Source organism: Medicago truncatula, chromosome 5 (assembly GCF_003473485.1).
Source record: "Medicago truncatula cultivar Jemalong A17 chromosome 5, MtrunA17r5.0-ANR, whole genome shotgun sequence".
NCBI lineage: Eukaryota > Viridiplantae > Streptophyta > Magnoliopsida > Fabales > Fabaceae > Medicago > Medicago truncatula.
In genome coordinates, this window is record NC_053046.1 from 16,468,554 (window position 1) to 16,487,382 (window position 18,829).

The window sequence follows — 18,829 nt, forward strand, 5'->3', positions numbered from 1 at the left end:
TTAATTACTGTTTCTGGAGCGACAGGTAACTATCGTACACTAATGAACAATAGTTAATTGTCGATGGAGATATTTTTGTTGTGGTGCGTGAGAGTAAACATGTTTAATTCCTCCGTCACGAAATTTTTAAGTTTTTAAAAGAGAGAAATTTTTTTATATTTAGACTAAAATGAAAAGTTAGAAGTTTTTAACAAAACATGAATTAAATATAACTTTTTTATATTTTTCATGTTTAAAAATTTATATTTAATTCAAATTTTGTTATCGAATTCTAATTTTTTTGGATTGATTGTAATAATATTCTACACATTAGTTTTATTTTCTTTTACAATGCAATTTAAGATTCCTGACGACAAAAAATATAGTGTGACAATTTTTTTTAGGAAAAAAAATATAGTGTGACATAAATGATAAATGTTTTAATCATTTAATTTTGTTTAAAGTTTAAAATCCTCGTGAGCTTGGCTTATTTACCAAGAGATAATGCACAAGATTTTCAAATAAATGTTTAACATACCTCGTGATTAAAACAAATATTTATTGAGTTTTTTATTTTTTAAAGAAAATATTTACTCTAATTATTTTACAAAATATGTGCTCTAATTTATTTCCTTAATATTTCCCTAAAAAAAAAAAAGATTTGATTGATTCTAATCATCACTCTGTTTCAGCGATTATCTCCACAATAATCTCATCTTTACCGATAATTTTGCAGTTTCCACGTTAAACCCAGTTCCCTTCTCTCATCACACCAATTACTATTCACCAAAATTCACTCCTCCTTTGACTGAAAAATCTCAACAACCCAGAATTCAAAAACTTCAATTTCATCAAATTCATCAACTTTTCTGAAATGGGTAATCACGATTACTACAAAACTCTAAAGGTTAAGCGCGATGCAACCCTAGAAGATTTGAATGATTCATATAATAATTTAGTTATGAAATGGCACCCAGATAAGATTAACCAATACCCTTCAAGGAACCCTTCAAGAAAACAAGAGTTTGAGGCAAAGTTTAAGAGAATTAGTGAAGCTTATGAAGTTCTTAGTGATCCTAAGAAGCGTCAGATCTATGATCGCTCTGGTCAATATCCTGTGAATTTGGAAAATGGTGGTGGGAGTAATATGGAGGTTGATGAAGGTGTTGGAGTTGTTGAGACTGATTTTTTATGTAGCCTTGAGGAGCTTTATAAGGGTTGCAAGAAGAAGGTGAACGTTGTTAGGGATGTTCCTGATGAATTTGGGTAATCCTCTTTGTCCTTAATTTGTGTTTGTGTTTTTGTTTTGTTTTGAAATACGGTATTAGGGTTTTAATTAGTGGTTGTGTCGCGGCTAGAATCGCTGTTAAATGAAGCTGATAAGGTTTTAATTGTGGTTTTGGCAATATAAAAAACCGTTATGTTGCAATCAGATTGTGGAATGTGTAGAATTAAGTACTTAATTGAATTTTAGATTATATGTTTGAGAAAATTTGATTATATAACTTTTGTTATTAACATTGCATGTTTGTTTTTGTTGGCTATTAGTAAAGATATAGATTTTAGCAGTCTTTAAGAGAGCATTGAAATTGAAAATGAAATATTTTTACTGATTTTAAAACACAGTTAGGTTTGAAAAAGCTTATATAGGCTTATCTTATGCAATAAACACTTGTGCAAATTTTTGGGAGAGTTTATGAAAATAACTAAGACTTTTTCATAAGCTGTGTTTTGTTTACTTCGGTAAACACTCTGTGATAGCTTATTGAAACAACTTACAGTTTATATAAGTACATCTGTTACTTAACAAATAGCTTATACTTGATTGTAGAAATAGACATTTGTTACATAACACTCGGTTAGGTTATTTATTCTAAAAGTACCCCTAAATCCTAATACTAATGCATACCATTTGTATTACATGTCACTGTATCAAGTGAAAATCCGACTCTAATTTTGAATTCTGAAAAAGAAAGTATTGTCTTATTTTACATATGAATTTTGGATGGTTTACTTGGTGCTAGTTTGATACTATGATGTTGCCTGTGCTGTCATTTTGTCACATTGTCTTCGATAGTATTGTTGCTGCTGCTACTGTTATTATGCTACTTTTGGCGGCTATATTCTGCTATTTTGGCTGTTTTCTATTTCGATTGTAAACTTTTTTGGCAAGTTCATGCATTTACATTTATCTGTGTTATGTATAATCTGGTTAATCTTAATTTATTTAGTCCTTCTTATATCGGCCTGCCTGCCCCTCATCCTTTGGTTGCCTGTCTAGCCACTCCTTTCTTTAGTATTCAAGATGTAATCACTGATGTAACCACATGTGTTGGTGTAAGAAACTAATACGTTTTTAGTCTGAAGTGTCGGTGTAAGAAACTAATACATTTTTAGTCTGAAGTGTCGGTGGTACTGTGTAACATATGATTGAGTGGTTTGGTTGAATATTTTGCTTACCTATTTACTGTTACACTAAGCCAATTGAATTAAAATTGTATAAACATAAAATTAAGACTACAATATGTTCATTACTTCTCCCTTCCTTTTCACTTTGCTTGGATACATAAGTTGGTTTTACAAGGAGTTTTCTTTTCTAAATTGGTTTTGACAGGAAGTTGAAGAGTGAAGAAGAAATCTTGAAGATACATATTAAACCTGGTTGGAAGAAGGGCACAAAAATCACTTTTCCTGGAAAAGGAAGCCAACAACCCGGATCTGCACCATCTGATGTAATTTTTGTGGTGAATGAGAGACCACATCCTATATTCAAGAGGGACGGAAAAGATTTGATAATGACCGAAAAGATATCACTTCTGGAAGCTCTTGTTGGTAAGACTCTCAACATAACAACCTTGGATGGTCGACATATCACAGTTGAATTGGATGATATTGTGACACCGGGATATGAAAAGGTGGTCGCTGATGAAGGTATGCCACTTTCAAAGGATCCAAGCAAGAGAGGAAATCTTATAATAAAGTTTAATGTTATGTATCCACCAAGTTTGACCTCACAACAAAAATATGATGTAAGAAGGATTTTGAATGATCCTGCTGATTACTAAACCTATAATTTGGCTAATCTAATGTTTTTTTTTCCTTAACCTTTTGTTAATCTAGTATTGCAGTGCTATAGCATTGTAGTTTAGCAGAACTGTAAATTACTTATTATATACAACTCCACTAGTTGATCTGAAATTTGTACATAACATATATCAGAGATGGTATAGTCTAAATTTTATTCTTATATGCAGCATGATATGTAGCTTTTGTAACCAGTGTTTATCAATCTACTCTTCTAGAAGAAACAGAACAGAACTATGTTTGTTGAGTATTTTGATAATAAGCAGAGTCAAATAACATTGAAGAATCCAATTATATTTTATTGATTGTAGTTCATGAATACTCTTGTATGTAACAAAAATATTACAAATATGACATATTACATTGAATCCTCTTAAATGATAAAAGAATGACACCTATATTTCTATTCTTTGTGAAAATGATGACACCACTTATTGCATTCTGATCTTGTAGATTGTTCCCTTGTAATCAAAGGATAATGTGCTGCAAAACTATCTTTTTGTAACACTGCATGATCATACACCTAGTTTCTTTGTTTTTCAATCATCCTTTGTAGTTCCTCTTTTCTTGCTCCCACCACTTTATCAACAACTTTTCCTTTCTTAATGAGTAAAAAAGTTGGCAATGAATGCACCTGGAATGTTTGAGAAACTCCCTGTTGCCATTTATATTGTGGAAAAAACAAATCAGTTCTCAATTGCTGAAAATCATGTTATTAAAAAGTAATAGCATTTATAATAGGTTTAGAAATTTATTAAACCTTACATAAAGTTGCTTTTACATTAAATAACAAACTAGTTAAGTGAAGGATAATTTGTAACATACCATTAATTCATCAACATCAAGCTTAATGAACTCAACATCAGTGTATTTTGCAGCAAAATCTTTCATAACTGGATCCATAACTTTGCAAGGTCCACACCATTTTGCTGTGAAATCAATAACCATCTATACCAAAGAAAAATACTACATCAGAAAACTAAATTTTATATACTAAGATTCTATAGCTAGTTAAGATTTTAGCTTCACAAACATACCAGTTTATTAGTTTCTTTAAAAGCTTCAAAATGAGCATTCCATTTAGCAGTGGAATGGAATGTAAGGACATGGGATGATTCTGTTGATCTATCAATATACACAAAGTTATACAAGTTGGAACTCATGTTAGATTTTTGAATGATGAATCAAGAAATGATTTAGGTGTATGAATGAGAAATAAATATGTATGATGTTTGTTAATTTGTTGGGATGATTGGAAATTGGTTGGGATATATATAGTGTAGAAAGGAATAGTAGGATTGTGACATTTTGTTTAAATGAATATGATTCTTTGAAATTTGAAGTAGCAAGCTGTAAAATGGAATGTTGAAGCTATTAGGACAAATTTGAGAGCGTATCTATTATTAGTGGCTGGTATTATTCACATTGATTAAATGGTCGTTTTCATCCCACACGTTGATATGAAACAATATATATATGGTTATGTTAAACATTTGGAAGTATACTTTTACAAAATAAACACGGTTTTTATGCCTTTTAAAAGTATTCTTATACTCTTTCAAAAAAAGTATACTTATGCTATGAGGTGGCAAACATTTGGTTCAAGTCCAATACACAAGTTGCACCAACTAGCCAAGCATATTAGACGATCCACAATGGTGGGAGCTTAATCTATTTAGCACTACATTAAATAGGAGCCCTCGTTGTGGAGTAAAAAATATAGGTGTCTATGGAGAAATGTGGCTATGGAAGCACTCTCTCTCTTCATTTTTCACGGATTTCATTTAATAAATCTTAATAAATTAAATAAATTTTGTTGAAATATAATGATATATAATTATTTGTGGGACTTATTTAATAATTTTTTTTTGAGGGGCTGGGTTGGAGATAATTGGTACTTATTAAGTATTATTGTAAAATTAATGATAGGGACCCATATGACCCATTTAAGCACCCAATTTTAGGTGCTCTGTTGTGGATGGTCTTAGTCTTTACAAGAAAATGAATAAATAAAATTTTAAAATGTCTTAGATAAATAAGAGTAACTAATAGAAAGAAAGCATGCATCTTGACCAAAAAAAAAAGAAAGAAAGCACGCCTCATCTCTGTCAACATAGTTCAGTTAGTAAGAACATAGTTCAATCGCGACTTGCTCGATAAATATGCGTTTTTTGCATAATTTTGGCTGGTTTGTATGACAAATAAAAAAGGATCTAGGGGGATTGAGTAGAGATCCCCTTTATTTTTTTTATTTTATTTGCGGAGATGTTACTTTTTGAAAATCGTTTGTAAAGAGTTAACGACTGTTGAATTTACAGAGACTAAATGAAGAAATCCAAAAATCTTGAATGTATTCAAGAAACTTGATTCATTTTTTAACATGAAGTTCATAGTTGAATTTCTTGCAACAATTAATATATATTGACAATCTAAATTGCAAATCCAATACAATCATTAATCAAACATATTCGTAAACAATAAATTGCTAACAACAAAAATAGACAAGAAGTTTGAAGAATGATTTGATTGAGATGAATTTTAAATCGATTAAATATCATCCTAATGAAGTTTGAATTGATTCATTGTGTCTTCTACATAATTTGAATCGATTCAAAGGTATCCCAAGCCTTTTTGTTTGCATTGAATTGATTCAACCAGTCTTTTTGACATTTTAATTGATTCACGAGTTTAAAAATGATTTTAAAATAGTTTAAAAATACACTATGACCCCAGATTTAGTAAAATATAATTTCCACATCAAAGTAGGTTTAAAATATGTATTTAATAGAAGTTTTACGCAATCATGTAAAATATGCATTTGTAAGTGATAATGCATCGTAGAGTAGAAGGGCACAAATACAATACAAGTCTAAAAGTATCCTAGCAAAGAGATCAATTAAAATCTATTATAAGTTAGAGACGAGGAAACTACCGTTTTACAATGAGAATGATGAATGCTGAGACCAAAATAGGGGACTTTTAGGGTTAAAAGTTAATGTCATTTTGGGAGATTATAGGGTTAGGAAACAAAAGTAAACATTTTGGGTAGTAAAATCAAAGTCTGTCGGTTAAGGGAAGAGATTGGTAAAAGGATAGAGATTAGGGATAAGTTCAAAGTCTATCGGTTAAGGGAAGAGATTGGTAAAAGGGTGGAGATTAGGGATAAAATCAAAGTCTATCGGTTAAGGGAAGAGATTGGTAAAAGGATATATATATTAAAGATTGTTCTTGGAGAACCTGTTGAAGGGTGATTTCTTATTCTCTTTTATCTTAATTTCCAATTTTTGAACCTAGGATCCTACTTTCATACTCTCTGACTCAGAATATTCATTGAATTCAGGGAAAATTTCGACAGAGAACTATTTTAAAATAACTCATTTTGGTTCGTTTTCGGGCCCTTTTTTTTTTTTTTTTTTTTAGTTTTTTATTTTATTTTATTTTTACCATTTTTTTATTTTTATTTTAATTAATCATTTAGATAGGTCCAAAAAGTCTCCAAAGGGGTCCGAAATTTTTTTTCCAACCAGCGCCACCATTAGTGGTCAACTTTCACATTCCAAAACCTTCAATTCCATTAAACAGCTTTCCCTTTTTTTTTTTTTTTCAAACTCATATTTGACTCCTCACCTATAAATAGAGCTCTCATTCATAGACACCAAAGAGTTGTCAAAGAACTTTTCTCTCTTCTCCCTCTATTAGCTTGTGTTGACGAACTATTCTTTTCCTCTCCTTCTTTATTCTGTCCCTTCAGATTTTAAGAGTGGTCTTATGACCATAGTCCCTCATATTTTTTCGTTTTTGGTCCACTTTTTATTTCTTTTATTTTTAGTTTATCATCCAAGGGAAAGAGGATTCGTTTTGACGGAGTGTCACTACGAAATTCTCTCGCATTAAATTCATCGTTACGTTAATTTTTAGGTTTTAAATAATAAATAAAAAAACAACAAAAAAACATTCAAATAATCAAAAATAAATTTCGCCAAAAAAAAGAAAGAATTCTTTTCTAAAAAACCTTGATTTCCAATCAAGTGATTTTCCATTTTTTTATTTTCTTAAACAAAACTTTAATCCATTTTAAGTATATTTGAGTCTTCTTTTTTTTTTTTTAAATAAAAAAGCCACTAAACAAATTTTGTCTTTGCCATTTGGCTTTTATTTTTAAACCTTTTCAAAAAACTAATAAAAAACATCAAAGAAATCACTCAGTCTTTTTACCCAAAACTACGTGGTTTTGATCCCTCACGGATATGTAGGCAAAAGACACTTGTCTTTCCAAATCAAAAAAATAATAAAAAAACATTTTTTTTTGCTCACCACATTAATCTTTTTTAAGCAAATGAATAAATTTAGCCAAAAATAAATAAAAGCAATAGGTTCCTATAGAATATCATAGACGTTTAGGATGCTAATCCCTTCCCTTTACGTAACTAACCCCCAAACCTTAAATCTCTAACAATTGTGGGTTTATTCGAACTTTTTCCCCTTTCCCTTGGAAAAAATTAAAGCTCGGTGGTGAATTAAAAATTTGTGAGTCAACGCTATGATTAATAGCTTGATCTCCGAAAATCACCGCGACAGAAATGACGATTTCACTGGAGATATCCCCAAGAGGGTTGAGCCTATCTTGATTTTATTTATTTTTGTGCTATAATTTGCTTGTAAAAAATGAAAATACGTACTTATGTGTTTTGGTTTCTTCGTGAGTGGTGAGATAAGTCCCCTACCCGGACTTGAGGGAAACAATAAGATAAGATGGTGGTATAATCAAAGTGTCATACCAAGAGTAATACCATCAAGATATAACCCCACTCAGTGGAGGCCTCTTAAAGAAAATACGATGTCGTCTTGAGTAGTCGTGATTGACATTATTACTTTTGAGTTTCCCATAAAGTTGAGGACCTTTAAAGTTACCTTTGACCCATCTTGGCATTTTAGGGCGTAGTGCGGTGACTAATCAAGAGTAGTCTTGAAATTAGTTGACACGCGAAACTACACTCAAATGAGACTTTCTTGCGAATGTTGTTGGACCAGGAGTCAGACCTGTAATCCAATAATATCCGGAAGGGGTCAATGACTTTGGGAACTTGGTAGAACCCGTGATACAGGTACAAATGAAACCATAGTCTCTACCATGCGGCGGTACTCTTACCCTTGACTCCACCATCATGGACTTAAACCTTATACCATGTTTTCACCGTATTTGTTGCATAATCATACATGCATGCATGTATTCATAAAAAAAAAATTCTCATTAATATCGAAGGACTTAGATAAGTTTTTGTAAACATCAGAGGTATAAACCTTGTAAAAAGGAACACCAAGAAATACAACTTCAAAAGTCTTAACTAGACCTTAACTTTGTTAGAGACTTTTTCCTTGGCTTTGTTTTTGCTCTTAAAAAGGGAAATATTTGTAATATTTTAAATTATCAAATGAAACAATGTTCCTTATGATGTCTACAATTACTTTGACAAGTCCTTTGATAAAATAAAAACTGTCCATTTTTGCATAAGCATCATGCATCATTCTATATTCATAGTTTCAAGGTCCGAGTCTCACACGTTGCTTTTCCAAAAAAGGGCCAATCTGTCTCAAAAGTGACTCGACCTCTTCACTCAAAGCCAACTCGAACCTAGAACACTCGTGCAAAAAAAAGAGAGAAAATGGATCAGATCAAACAAGAGATACACGAGCTTCGTGAGGAGATGATAACACTCTGGGCTGAGATAGAGAAGTTGAGTACCCTGGTAGCTTTGCTGGCAGTTGCGCAGAATTAGCCACAGTTCCAACAAAGGCCCTAGCAACGGTATCAACAACAGCCTCGACAACATGTTCTTTTCTAAAAAACCTTGATTTTCAATCAAATGATTTTCCATTTTTTATTTTCTTAAACAAAACTTTAATCCATTTTAATTATATTTGAGTCTTTTTTTTTAAAATAAAAAAACACTAAACAAATTTTGTCTTTTCCATTTGGCTTTTATTTTTAAACCTTTTCAAAAAACTAATAAAAAACATCAAACAAATCACTCAGTCTTTTTACCCCGAACTACGTGGTTGTGATCCCTCGCGGGTACGTAGTGAAAAGACACTTGTCTTTCCAAATCAAAAAAATAATAAAAAAAAATATTTTCTTTTTGCTCACCGCATTAATCTTTTTTAAGCAAATGAATAAATTTAGCCAAAAATAAATAAAAGCAAGAGGTTCCTATAGAATACTCTAGACGTTTATGGTGCTAATACCTTCCCTTTACCTAACTAATCCCCGAACCTTAAATCTCTAAAAATTGTGATTTATTCGAACTTTTCTCCCTTTCCCTTGGAAAAAATTAAAGCTCGGTGGTGAATTAAAAATTTGTGAGTCAACGCTAATCAATAGGTTGATCTCCGAAAATCACCGCGACAGTGGTTGTTTGATCACTTTGGTTATTATATGATACTAATTTCTCTCAACATATCTAAGCTTATGGGTGTGAGATTTGAGTTTGAAAAAAACAACAATTGGTGTCCATCAAGGGGCAATCAGAACAAACTTTTAAGTGAGCACCATGGATACCAAGGGGGATATCACAAAATTTACTGCAAATAATGATTTTGGATTATGGAAGGTAAAGATGCAAATAGTCTTGATTCAACAAAAATGTGGAGAAGATCTAAAAGAGTGAGATTATTGATTTGCCAACCACCATGTCACAAGCAGACAAGATCAAGATGGTGGACAAGGCAAGGAATGATACTGTTTTGTACCTCATATATAAATTTCTGGTAGTTATGAAGGGGGCAACAATGAAGGAACTACAACCAATGAGTTAATTAAGTTCAAGGACTTGAAGCTTGATGATAGTGGTGAAGGCTTGAATGTCACAAGAGGAAGATGTGGGAATAGAGGAAATTGAGTAAACACTCAACATGGAGAGAAGGTGCTAAAAAAACAAGATCACCCCGAAGAGGCAATGGTAAGAATACTTGCTTATTTCTTGAAGAGAATATTTTATTAGGTTTTGCAGGTTACAAGATGAAAGACATAGTGTTTGTACGAGTTTATAAGTTGATGTGGACAAAACATAGCTTGAGTTGGTGAAAACTCAACTTAAGGTGGAGTTTTCCACTGGTGGGACTAGATGAATGTTATACGTAAGTGATAAGGTTATGAAGATTTTGTGTGGTATGATTTGATTACGAATTACCGAGATTCAAAACTCGGAACCAAGTATCATTATAGAAGTAGTTGAGAGCAAGGAAATCTTCAGGAGGGGGAAATGATCACTCTAGAGGTTAAATAGGTTATGGTGAAACTCTCTATGAAGGTAAGTTCTTCAAGAGGGCGGAAGGCATTCCTAGGATTAAAGTAATCTTGTTGGACTACAAAGTAGTTGGATGCAAGGAAAATGAGAAAGGTTTTTTATTGTTAAAGTGACATGACCATCGATTTTATGTCAAGGTGGAAAATTGTTGAGTGTGACTTAAAATCTCATCATGTGCGAAAGAGAAATTTGGAAAAAAGTTATTTTTTTTGTTGGCCAATTCCCCACACGCAAGGCGTTTGGATCACACTCAAGGCACATGGATCATGCATGAGGCACATGATTGTATGTTTCAATAGTATGTTCAATATTGCCTTGCAGGGGCGGAGCCACCCCCCAGCTAGCCTGGGCACTAGCCCAGGCTCAGCTCCAATTTTCTTTGTAGCAAGTCCAGCCATTACTAGAACTTTTAGCTTTTCTTGCGGATTTACCTGCGAATTGTTATGTAAATTTCGCAGGAAACACATTTCCTACAGATTTTGCCTAGGATTTCCTGCAGATTCCGCAGGAAATGTGAAATTATCCGCAGGAAATGTGAAATTATTCCCAGGAAGGAAGTAACATTTTGCGATAATTTTTTTGCCCAAGCTCTATAAAATTTCTGACTCCGCCACTGTTGCCTTGTGTGTGAGGCAAATGACAACGTGTGCAAGGCACTTGTGTGTCTGGATTTATAATTCATTTAGGGTAAATGTCTTAAAAAATAATAAACAAACTACTAATATCCAACTAATTATTTCTCGACTCCCTTTCTCCGCGCCTTCAAGGCGAAATAACTTTGGCCACACTCTCCTTGTGTTGTCATGGTTTAGGGTTATCCTTGTAAAGTTTGACGTGGTATAACCTTTTTTCTTTTTTGGTTTGTCATTTATCCGTCGTAAATTATACACATCTCTCTAGTCAAATTTTCATGATTTTATCATGTGTTTCATTCGGCTCTTTATGTTGCTTCATCATTGTCATACCGTTGCAACTTTCTATGGTTAACCGTCGTAAATGCCTCGCCCTTTGATTGCGACCTCATTTGCATAATCGACCTCCAAGTGCCCCCACCTCTCCTTCACCATCTTTGTGGTTTGGTCACTCCATCAGTGTATGGCTTTAGATCTAACTCTTTTTGAGTGTGTTGATATTTTACATGTTCTATTACATTTATTGTGTTTCGTTGTTATTTTATTCTTCTTCGAGTTTGTACTTCATGTGCTTGCTAAATTGCTTGAAATTAACTCATTGTTGGGTAGCATATTTTGAACAAGAGGCTTATTGTAGCTATCATAAAATAAACACACGTTTAGATGTGTGTTTGAATTTTGAAAAACACATATAAAATCACGTTATGAGAGAGGTCTAAATATTCTTATTTCCCCTAAGAGTATGGTTTGTGTTGAATTTTTGAAGCATAATATCTAAATATTCTGAGGAGACCATCTACTGTCATCAAATGAACTTGCCATATTTTTTGTTCTGAAAATATACCTATGAGTTGTTACACAATTGGATAGAGATAGAGCATCTACTTTTATAACAACAAAAGTAACAAACGCGTGAATATATACCACAGAAAATAATAATAGAAAAAATTTAAAAAAATTTAAAAAATAAAAGAAAATGCTAAATACATAATTAAAGAACTAAAATTAAAGAGACTCAATGGTCCCATATCTTTTTAACTCCGCTAATTTGCCAAACAAAAGATTCACACAAGTGTTCTTTTCGGCACCAAAATTTGATGGAACAACCATGTCAAAAAAAAATCGATAGAACAAAGCATCACTATTAATTTTATTTTTATATTTATATTCATACATATGGGTCAGGGTCGGTCCTGAGATTTTTTGTACCCTACACAAATCAATAAAGTTGTACCGTTTAAATTATTGCAATGTCTTTCTTCTTGCATTTTTTTGCAATAGATTTATTTATATTCAAGGTTTTCTAAAAACATATTTTCAATAGAATTAACAAATGGGAGTTAAAAAGAAATATACCTATATAATATTACCTACTAAGTAAAAATAATAATTTTGACACCCCTTAAAAAAATGATGCTCTGGGCTGCCGCCCACCCTTAGGGCCACCCCTGTATGGGGTAACATGGAGAATGAAAAAAAAACATTGTTTATTTTTTTATTTTTTAAAATATGCTTATAACATTTCATTAATAATAAGAGTCATAATAATTAGAAACATCATACTGAATAGTAGGACTAGCTGATAGAGTGGCTTCTCTTGCTAAAGCATGATTTGTCAAATGTGTCTGTTGCGTGTTAAACTCCACCCTAGAAGTTTGGAAAATGAGATGAGAAGAGATGCATATACATGCAGTAATAATAGAACCAAATATTGTGACATCATTATGCTTGGGGTGAAAAGCATCCGTTGTAGTCTTGAAATCCACAACAAAGTCGACATTGTCAAACTGCATATTTTGAAGCCACTGCAGCACATAAAATACACCAAGTTCACTCATCGCCACAGGGCACAGAGGTGTAAAACTCATAGTTTTCGCTAGGACAAAATCACCTGCATCATCACATACACAAATACCAATACATGCATGGTTCCTCTGGGTCGAAAAGCAAGCATCGACGTTACACTCTAAACGACCTTGTTGTGGCCGCTGGCACGAAACCGGTGTTGATGTACTAGTTGGGAGAGCTTGTGCATCAGATGTAATTGGAGCAATAGCGGTGTGATGGTCCTGAGTCCGCTGCTCATGGACGATCACATGTTTTTCTTTGCCTTTCGATAGGTTCAATCTTCTATTAGATGTAATTTTATTTGAAACGCATCAAACGTTAATATAAGTTTCTCTTACAAACAAAATTTAAACTTTAATTCAATACATAGCTAGACTTAAACCTCGCTGGTTGCATGAAAAATTCTTTACTAACAAATCAATCTAGGGATGACATTGAGATAGGGATTTATTATATTCAATATAAAATTATGCTTGTCACACAATGTTTTGTCAAACAAATTCGTATTGTTGAGCGTGATGACATGTATAGGGTCGATTCTAAGATTTTTGGTCTCATGGGAGAAATAATAAAATTATGCCATTCTAATTATTTCAATATTTTTGTTTTTGCATTTTCTGTGGCAAAAGATTAATTTTTAATCAAAGTTCTCTAAAAATATATTTTTAATAGAATTAATCAAAGTGAATTAAAAAGAAATATATCTATATGGTACCAACTAATAAGTAAAAATAATAATTTTGATGCCTCTAAAAAAATGATGTTATGGGCTGCCACCCTCCCTCAGGGCCACCCCTGGAAATGTATCTCGCAATTAAGGTGTTGTGTACACCACATATATCTATATAGTACAAATATATCATTTTTCACTAAACATAAGAAAATGTTGTGTACACCACATGTAGATGTATACACCTTTAAACTAAGAGAAAAAAAGAAAGAGAAAAGGAAAGTGTGATAGTGCGATCATGTGATAGAAAGAGAAAGAGATAAAATAGGACGTTGAATAAATATAGTTGTTCTAATATGACTCTTATTTACTTATTTTCAATTTTTAATGTTATATATTTTTTTTTAGTTGTACTTTCTAGTTTTTAATTTTCGTTGTTGTATTAACTCTTTGGTTCTTAATGTAAAAGATTTTAGTAATCCAGAGTTCGATAAGTAATTAAAATCTTGTGAATAATCGTTTTACCTAAAAATTCAACTCAAATATTCGTTTGAATAGAATTTATTAACTATTTGGATTGAATCAGTCCTTGTTTTTATTATATTCTTTATATCTGATATCAACACCTTTTACTTGTATTCATCGTAACGATAATATCTCAATATCTAACAAGGCTAAATAAATGAAATTGTTATATAACTTTCTTTCAATAATAACATTTCTTTAATTCCTTGTTCAAAAGAACATTTCTTTAATTCTTTGCAAAAAATAACAATAATTTTGCTTTAATTTGTTTGAAATAAACAAGTGTGTCACTCATTGTGTTGTTTGAGAAATACTGCACATACTCATGGTTTATTTTCATTCCAGCCATCAATTAGTCACAATGTATATTAAGCAACAGAGTCTTAGAAATCGTTGTTGGACCTAACATAACCCCACAAAACCAATTTATGAGGTGAGGATTTCCCCCACTTAAAAACACATTGTCAGATCATCTTCTATCCACTACGAGACTCTTAACACGGAGTTCGATTATCAATATTTCATCTTATGAAAGTACCCAATTTTCTAAAATTAATTTATATGTATGGATGGTGTGAAGTCTTTTTATATTTATATCCAATCAAATCACATCATAATATATTTTACTATATTCATACCTAATATCATGTCATGGTGAAATTCAATTAAATCATGTGTAAAAAATTTACACTTGTAGTACATATAAATTCAAAAAAAATCTCGCTTAAAGTTACAAAAAAAAACGCTTTGCACGTCAAAAACCATTTGGAAAAGAAAAAGTTTCAATCTAAGTCATACCAACATGTAAATGTGGTATGAAAGGAGATAAATCGAATAATTTATCCTTATTCATGTTCTTTATGATCACATGCAAGATTAGAGGCTTAGTTTTGATGCTTCTCAATCAACTTTTCAAGCTCTTCCTTTTTTGCCCCTACAACCTTGTCAACAACTTTTCCTTTCTTCATCAGTATGAATGTTGGCATTGCTTGCACTTGAAACTCTTGAGAGATACTCTACAATTGAAGACCATAGTAAATCACATAATATTTGTAAAAATAATAAAAAGAATATGTCATTTATCTTTTTTTTTTTTGGTAGATTATGTCATTTATCTTTATATAATGTATAGATGGTGTGCTGCCCTTACATTAGGAGATATAATATGAGTAATAATAATAGTAAAATGAAATAAAAATGTAATAATACCATTAATTCATCCACGTCAATCTTGATGAAATCTACTTTGATGTATTTTGCAGCAAAGTCTTGAATGATTGGATCCATGTATTTGCAAGGTCCACACCATGCAGCCGTAAATTCAATAACCATCTAAAGCCAAAAAAATACAAGATCTCATGAGAGCTAAAGAAACAAAATGAAAATACAAAATAATTAGTATAACTTTAAATTAAATTAATAATAACGCACCAGCTTGTTAGTTTCTTTGGAGGCATCAAAGTAAGCCTTCCATTTAGCAGTGGAATGGAAGGTAAGAATGTGAGATGATAATGACTTTGCTGATGTATGACCATGCTCCATGTTGGATAAATTGCCTCCCATTTTTTTTTTTTCCTTTTGGGGATTTGGACAAGAATATATATCTGTATTCTAATCTTGTTTGTATGATGGCATTTTCTAGGGGTCTCATTTATAGGACTAACAAAGTAGAGGGGAATCATTTTTTAAATTTTTAATAAAGTAATATATTCTTTCTAACTTAATGCTAGTAAGTACTTGACTAGAATTTTTTTTAAAATTAGGCAGAGTTTCTGATGTGATAAGAGCACAAGAACACAGTACACAATTATTTGGTTTTGCGGTATATAAAGAATTGATTTCAAATGAATTAGTTGTGTAAAGTGATTTATGTTTAGATGTATTTATGTAAACGTAGATTTAATAATAAATTTAAGGTTAAAATCAATTGTAGAAGATAAAAGCTTGCCGGGAGTCTAGAATGGGTGTGTCATGATAGCAGGTTCTTATGATATTAGAGGTCTGGGTAGGAGGATTAAAAAAGTAAAGTGTGTGAGTATGTGAATAAGAATTATTTAGACTTCCTTGCTATCCAAGAAACTAAATTAGTAGTTGATGATGATAGTTTGTGTCATTCTTTTTAGGGATACTCTTCGCGTGAGTGGAGCTTCTCCCCGGCATTGGGTGATTGATAAAATCATTTTGTCCAACCAGTCAAACTTTCCTTAAAGGTAGGGAATTGGTGGACGGAGTGCTGGCGGTCAATGAGGTTGTGGATTTAGCCAAAAAATCTAAGCAGGATTGCCTCATTTTTAAAGTGGATTTTGAGAAAGCTTATGATTCAGTGAGCTAGAATTTCATGGAATATTTGTTGAAGAGATTTGGTTTTGATGATAAGTGGTGGCTTGGATGTGAGCATGTGTGTTTGCAGGTAATCTCTATGTGCTTGTCAATGGTTGCCCAACCTAGGAAATTAGTATTCAGCGAGTACTTAAGCAGGGTGATCTTCTAGATCCTTTTCTTTTTCTTCTTGTTGCAGAGGCGTTGAGTATGTTTGTTAGGAAGACAGAGATGGTGGGTATGTTTACTGATTTTAAAGTTGGGAGATCTGGGTTGTCTGTGACACACCTTCAATATGTTGATGATGCTCTTTTTATAGGAAAGGCAACAATGGAGAAACTTTGGGCTATTAAGACTATCTTAAGGTGTTTCGAGCTTGCCTTAGGTCTTCGAGTTAATTTTGCTAAGAGTTGTATTATGGGTATTAATGTTGACCCATCTGTCATAGGCATGGTTGCGAATTTTCTCCATTGTAGTATAGGTTCTATTCTTTTTAAGTATTTTAGGTATTTCGATTGGAGCTAATTCTAAGAGATTGTCTACTTGGTAGCCTTTGTTGGATACTATAGTATCTCGTCTTATATTTTACAAACTCTTGCACAATAAAAAAAAATTCCTTTGCCAAAAAAATCCTTGAACTCATGGACTTTATTTTTCGTTACAATGATATTGGTACGAAGTTTCCACCGCTGCTTATCAGTGACTAATCTACGTCGGATAACTTGTAGGGCACACAAGGAATGTTTTTCCCTTCCAAACAGATTTTTTTCATCTACATGAGACAATAATCGAATCTCTGACCACATGCTTAAGCGACTCAACTTCCTCACTGCTTAGACCAATCTATTATTTATAACTCATGGACTTTTCTATTTTGTCAATAAAGAGAAATAGTTAGTTGATCACAACCCCAAATAAATATTACTTAGACACGCATGAAATTACATATGATTTTCGAGTTTGGTCACGTAGGATGGAGGTATCTCGGGGTGCCAATTTAGTTGGGATGTCGATGATGACTCCTGATGCCTGTCCTCTCTCATTGCTTATAAAAAAAAAAAAAAAAAAACATATGATTTAATTATTTTAAAAGCTAGCACACATTATTTAATTCTTTCTTACTTTAATTTTTTTATTTTTTTATATGTGTGTTTAAAATCTGTAAACAAAAAAATATGTGTTTAAATTTTATGTCTAAATTTAGACTAATCGATTAAAATTACAATTCGTGAGCTTTTTATCATGTCAAAATTCAAACACCAATGAGGTATATTTGCCATTCAAAACAAAACCATGAGCTATCTCACAAGTCAAATTGCGGCTAGCTAGTTGCCAAGCATCATCTTTATTTTATATAACAACGGTCTGAGTTCATCGCTGAAGATCACTAAATAAATTGAATATTTTTCTTCAAGATAACTAAATAAATTTGTTGAAAGGAATGAAGAAGATATTTTCACGTTATTTAACTTTTTTCTTTTGCAATTCCGTTGTCTTAGTGCGACGTTATTTTTGTTTATCATTCTTTGTACAATGTCGTTTTGCTTTCCCATTTTATTACGGTGTTTGTTCCATTAAGATTGTTAAATCAGTTTCGATCTTATGTAAATTCTATTAATGATTTTAGTGTCATCAACGTTACAGATCTGTATGTATGGTTATTGTGGAAACTTAAATATAGTCGTATTTGTAGGTTTATGTACATTGTTGTCATATGCTATTAACATAGATGTCTAGAGTATGTTTGAAGATTTATTCCTTTTTATTAACGAATTTTTATTGTATCAATGTACTCTATCAATTTAAACAAATTAATATCGTTTATTTTTAATAAAAAAGAAAATAATAAATAAACAATAATTCAAATTGAAAATTTAAAACTATGGATTAAAGACAAGTTCCATCACCTTATTTGGTGGTGGTCAGGGTTTGAACTCCGGACCTTACATATATTATATATTGTCCATACCAGTTAAGCTAAGCTCACGAGGACTATTTTTACGATGCCATTATACATGAGCTTATATGATTATGTTATTATATTTCTACACCCATTTTGGAACCATATGTCGCCGAATATTATTTTTTTAAGGAAATTGGCGCCGAATATTGTGACGTGCTTAATATATGGATAGTTTTTTATAGCCAGAATACATGTGCAAAGAGAGTTATATATTGTTTAATGGAAAGGGAAAAAAAAGTGCTTTTATCTTTTCTCAGTTCATGGTATCAATAAAACAATATTTTCTCATTTCATAAGTCGTTAACTCTACAAAGACAATTCTTTAACTTTTTGTTTGCCCAAGAGATATCACTAAAGTGATTAGAAGTTGACTTTATTATAAAAAAAAGTGCATTTATCTTAAGTTTGTGTATAGTTTTAATTTCTATATAAAAACATGGCTATATTCTATGAATCGGTAAGAATTTTTGCAATTTTAATCAGAGGTTAATATTCCATCTAACTC

The 18,829-nt window shown here is 31.9% G+C and overlaps 3 protein-coding genes across 3 annotated transcripts; 1 reads left to right on the forward strand and 2 right to left on the reverse strand.

The window, feature by feature from the left end:
- The first annotated feature begins 647 nt into the window (after positions 1 to 647).
- Positions 648 to 3,173, forward strand: LOC11416034 (dnaJ homolog subfamily B member 13). Its single transcript, NM_001422391.1, has 2 exons — positions 648 to 1,245; positions 2,594 to 3,173. The coding sequence occupies exons 1-2, from the start codon at positions 854 to 856 to the stop codon at positions 3,042 to 3,044; spliced, it is 843 nt and encodes a 280-aa protein (NP_001409320.1). The 5' UTR covers positions 648 to 853; the 3' UTR covers positions 3,045 to 3,173.
- Positions 3,174 to 3,366: 193 nt separating this feature from the next.
- LOC11427714 (thioredoxin H2) lies at positions 3,367 to 4,300 on the reverse strand. The gene is made up of 3 exons (NM_001422392.1): positions 4,101 to 4,300; positions 3,889 to 4,011; positions 3,367 to 3,718 (listed from the first exon to the last, which is right to left on the reverse strand). Exons 1-3 carry the CDS (start codon positions 4,224 to 4,226, stop codon positions 3,587 to 3,589), a joined length of 381 nt encoding a protein of 126 aa, NP_001409321.1. The 5' UTR covers positions 4,227 to 4,300; the 3' UTR covers positions 3,367 to 3,586.
- A 10,373-nt stretch (positions 4,301 to 14,673) lies between these two features.
- Positions 14,674 to 15,665, reverse strand: LOC11414963 (thioredoxin H2). The gene is made up of 3 exons (NM_001422386.1): positions 15,474 to 15,665; positions 15,252 to 15,374; positions 14,674 to 15,058 (listed from the first exon to the last, which is right to left on the reverse strand). The coding sequence occupies exons 1-3, from the start codon at positions 15,603 to 15,605 to the stop codon at positions 14,927 to 14,929; spliced, it is 387 nt and encodes a 128-aa protein (NP_001409315.1). The 5' UTR covers positions 15,606 to 15,665; the 3' UTR covers positions 14,674 to 14,926.
- Between the last annotated feature and the right edge of the window lie 3,164 nt (positions 15,666 to 18,829).

Coding starts and splice junctions, on each gene's coding strand:
- LOC11416034 (NM_001422391.1), top strand. CDS start 854: ATGGGTAATCACGATTACTACAAAACTCTAAAGGTTAAGCGCGATGCA. Junction 1,246..2,593: donor GATGTTCCTGATGAATTTGG/GTAATCCTCTTT, acceptor TGGTTTTGACAG/GAAGTTGAAGAGTGAAGAAG.
- LOC11427714 (NM_001422392.1), bottom strand. CDS start 4,226: ATGAGTTCCAACTTGTATAACTTTGTGTATATTGATAGATCAACAGAA. Junction 4,012..4,100: donor TTAAAGAAACTAATAAACTG/GTATGTTTGTGA, acceptor TCTTTGGTATAG/ATGGTTATTGATTTCACAGC. Junction 3,719..3,888: donor TTGATGTTGATGAATTAATG/GTATGTTACAAA, acceptor AAATGGCAACAG/GGAGTTTCTCAAACATTCCA.
- LOC11414963 (NM_001422386.1), bottom strand. CDS start 15,605: ATGGGAGGCAATTTATCCAACATGGAGCATGGTCATACATCAGCAAAG. Junction 15,375..15,473: donor CCAAAGAAACTAACAAGCTG/GTGCGTTATTAT, acceptor TTTTGGCTTTAG/ATGGTTATTGAATTTACGGC. Junction 15,059..15,251: donor TTGACGTGGATGAATTAATG/GTATTATTACAT, acceptor CTTCAATTGTAG/AGTATCTCTCAAGAGTTTCA.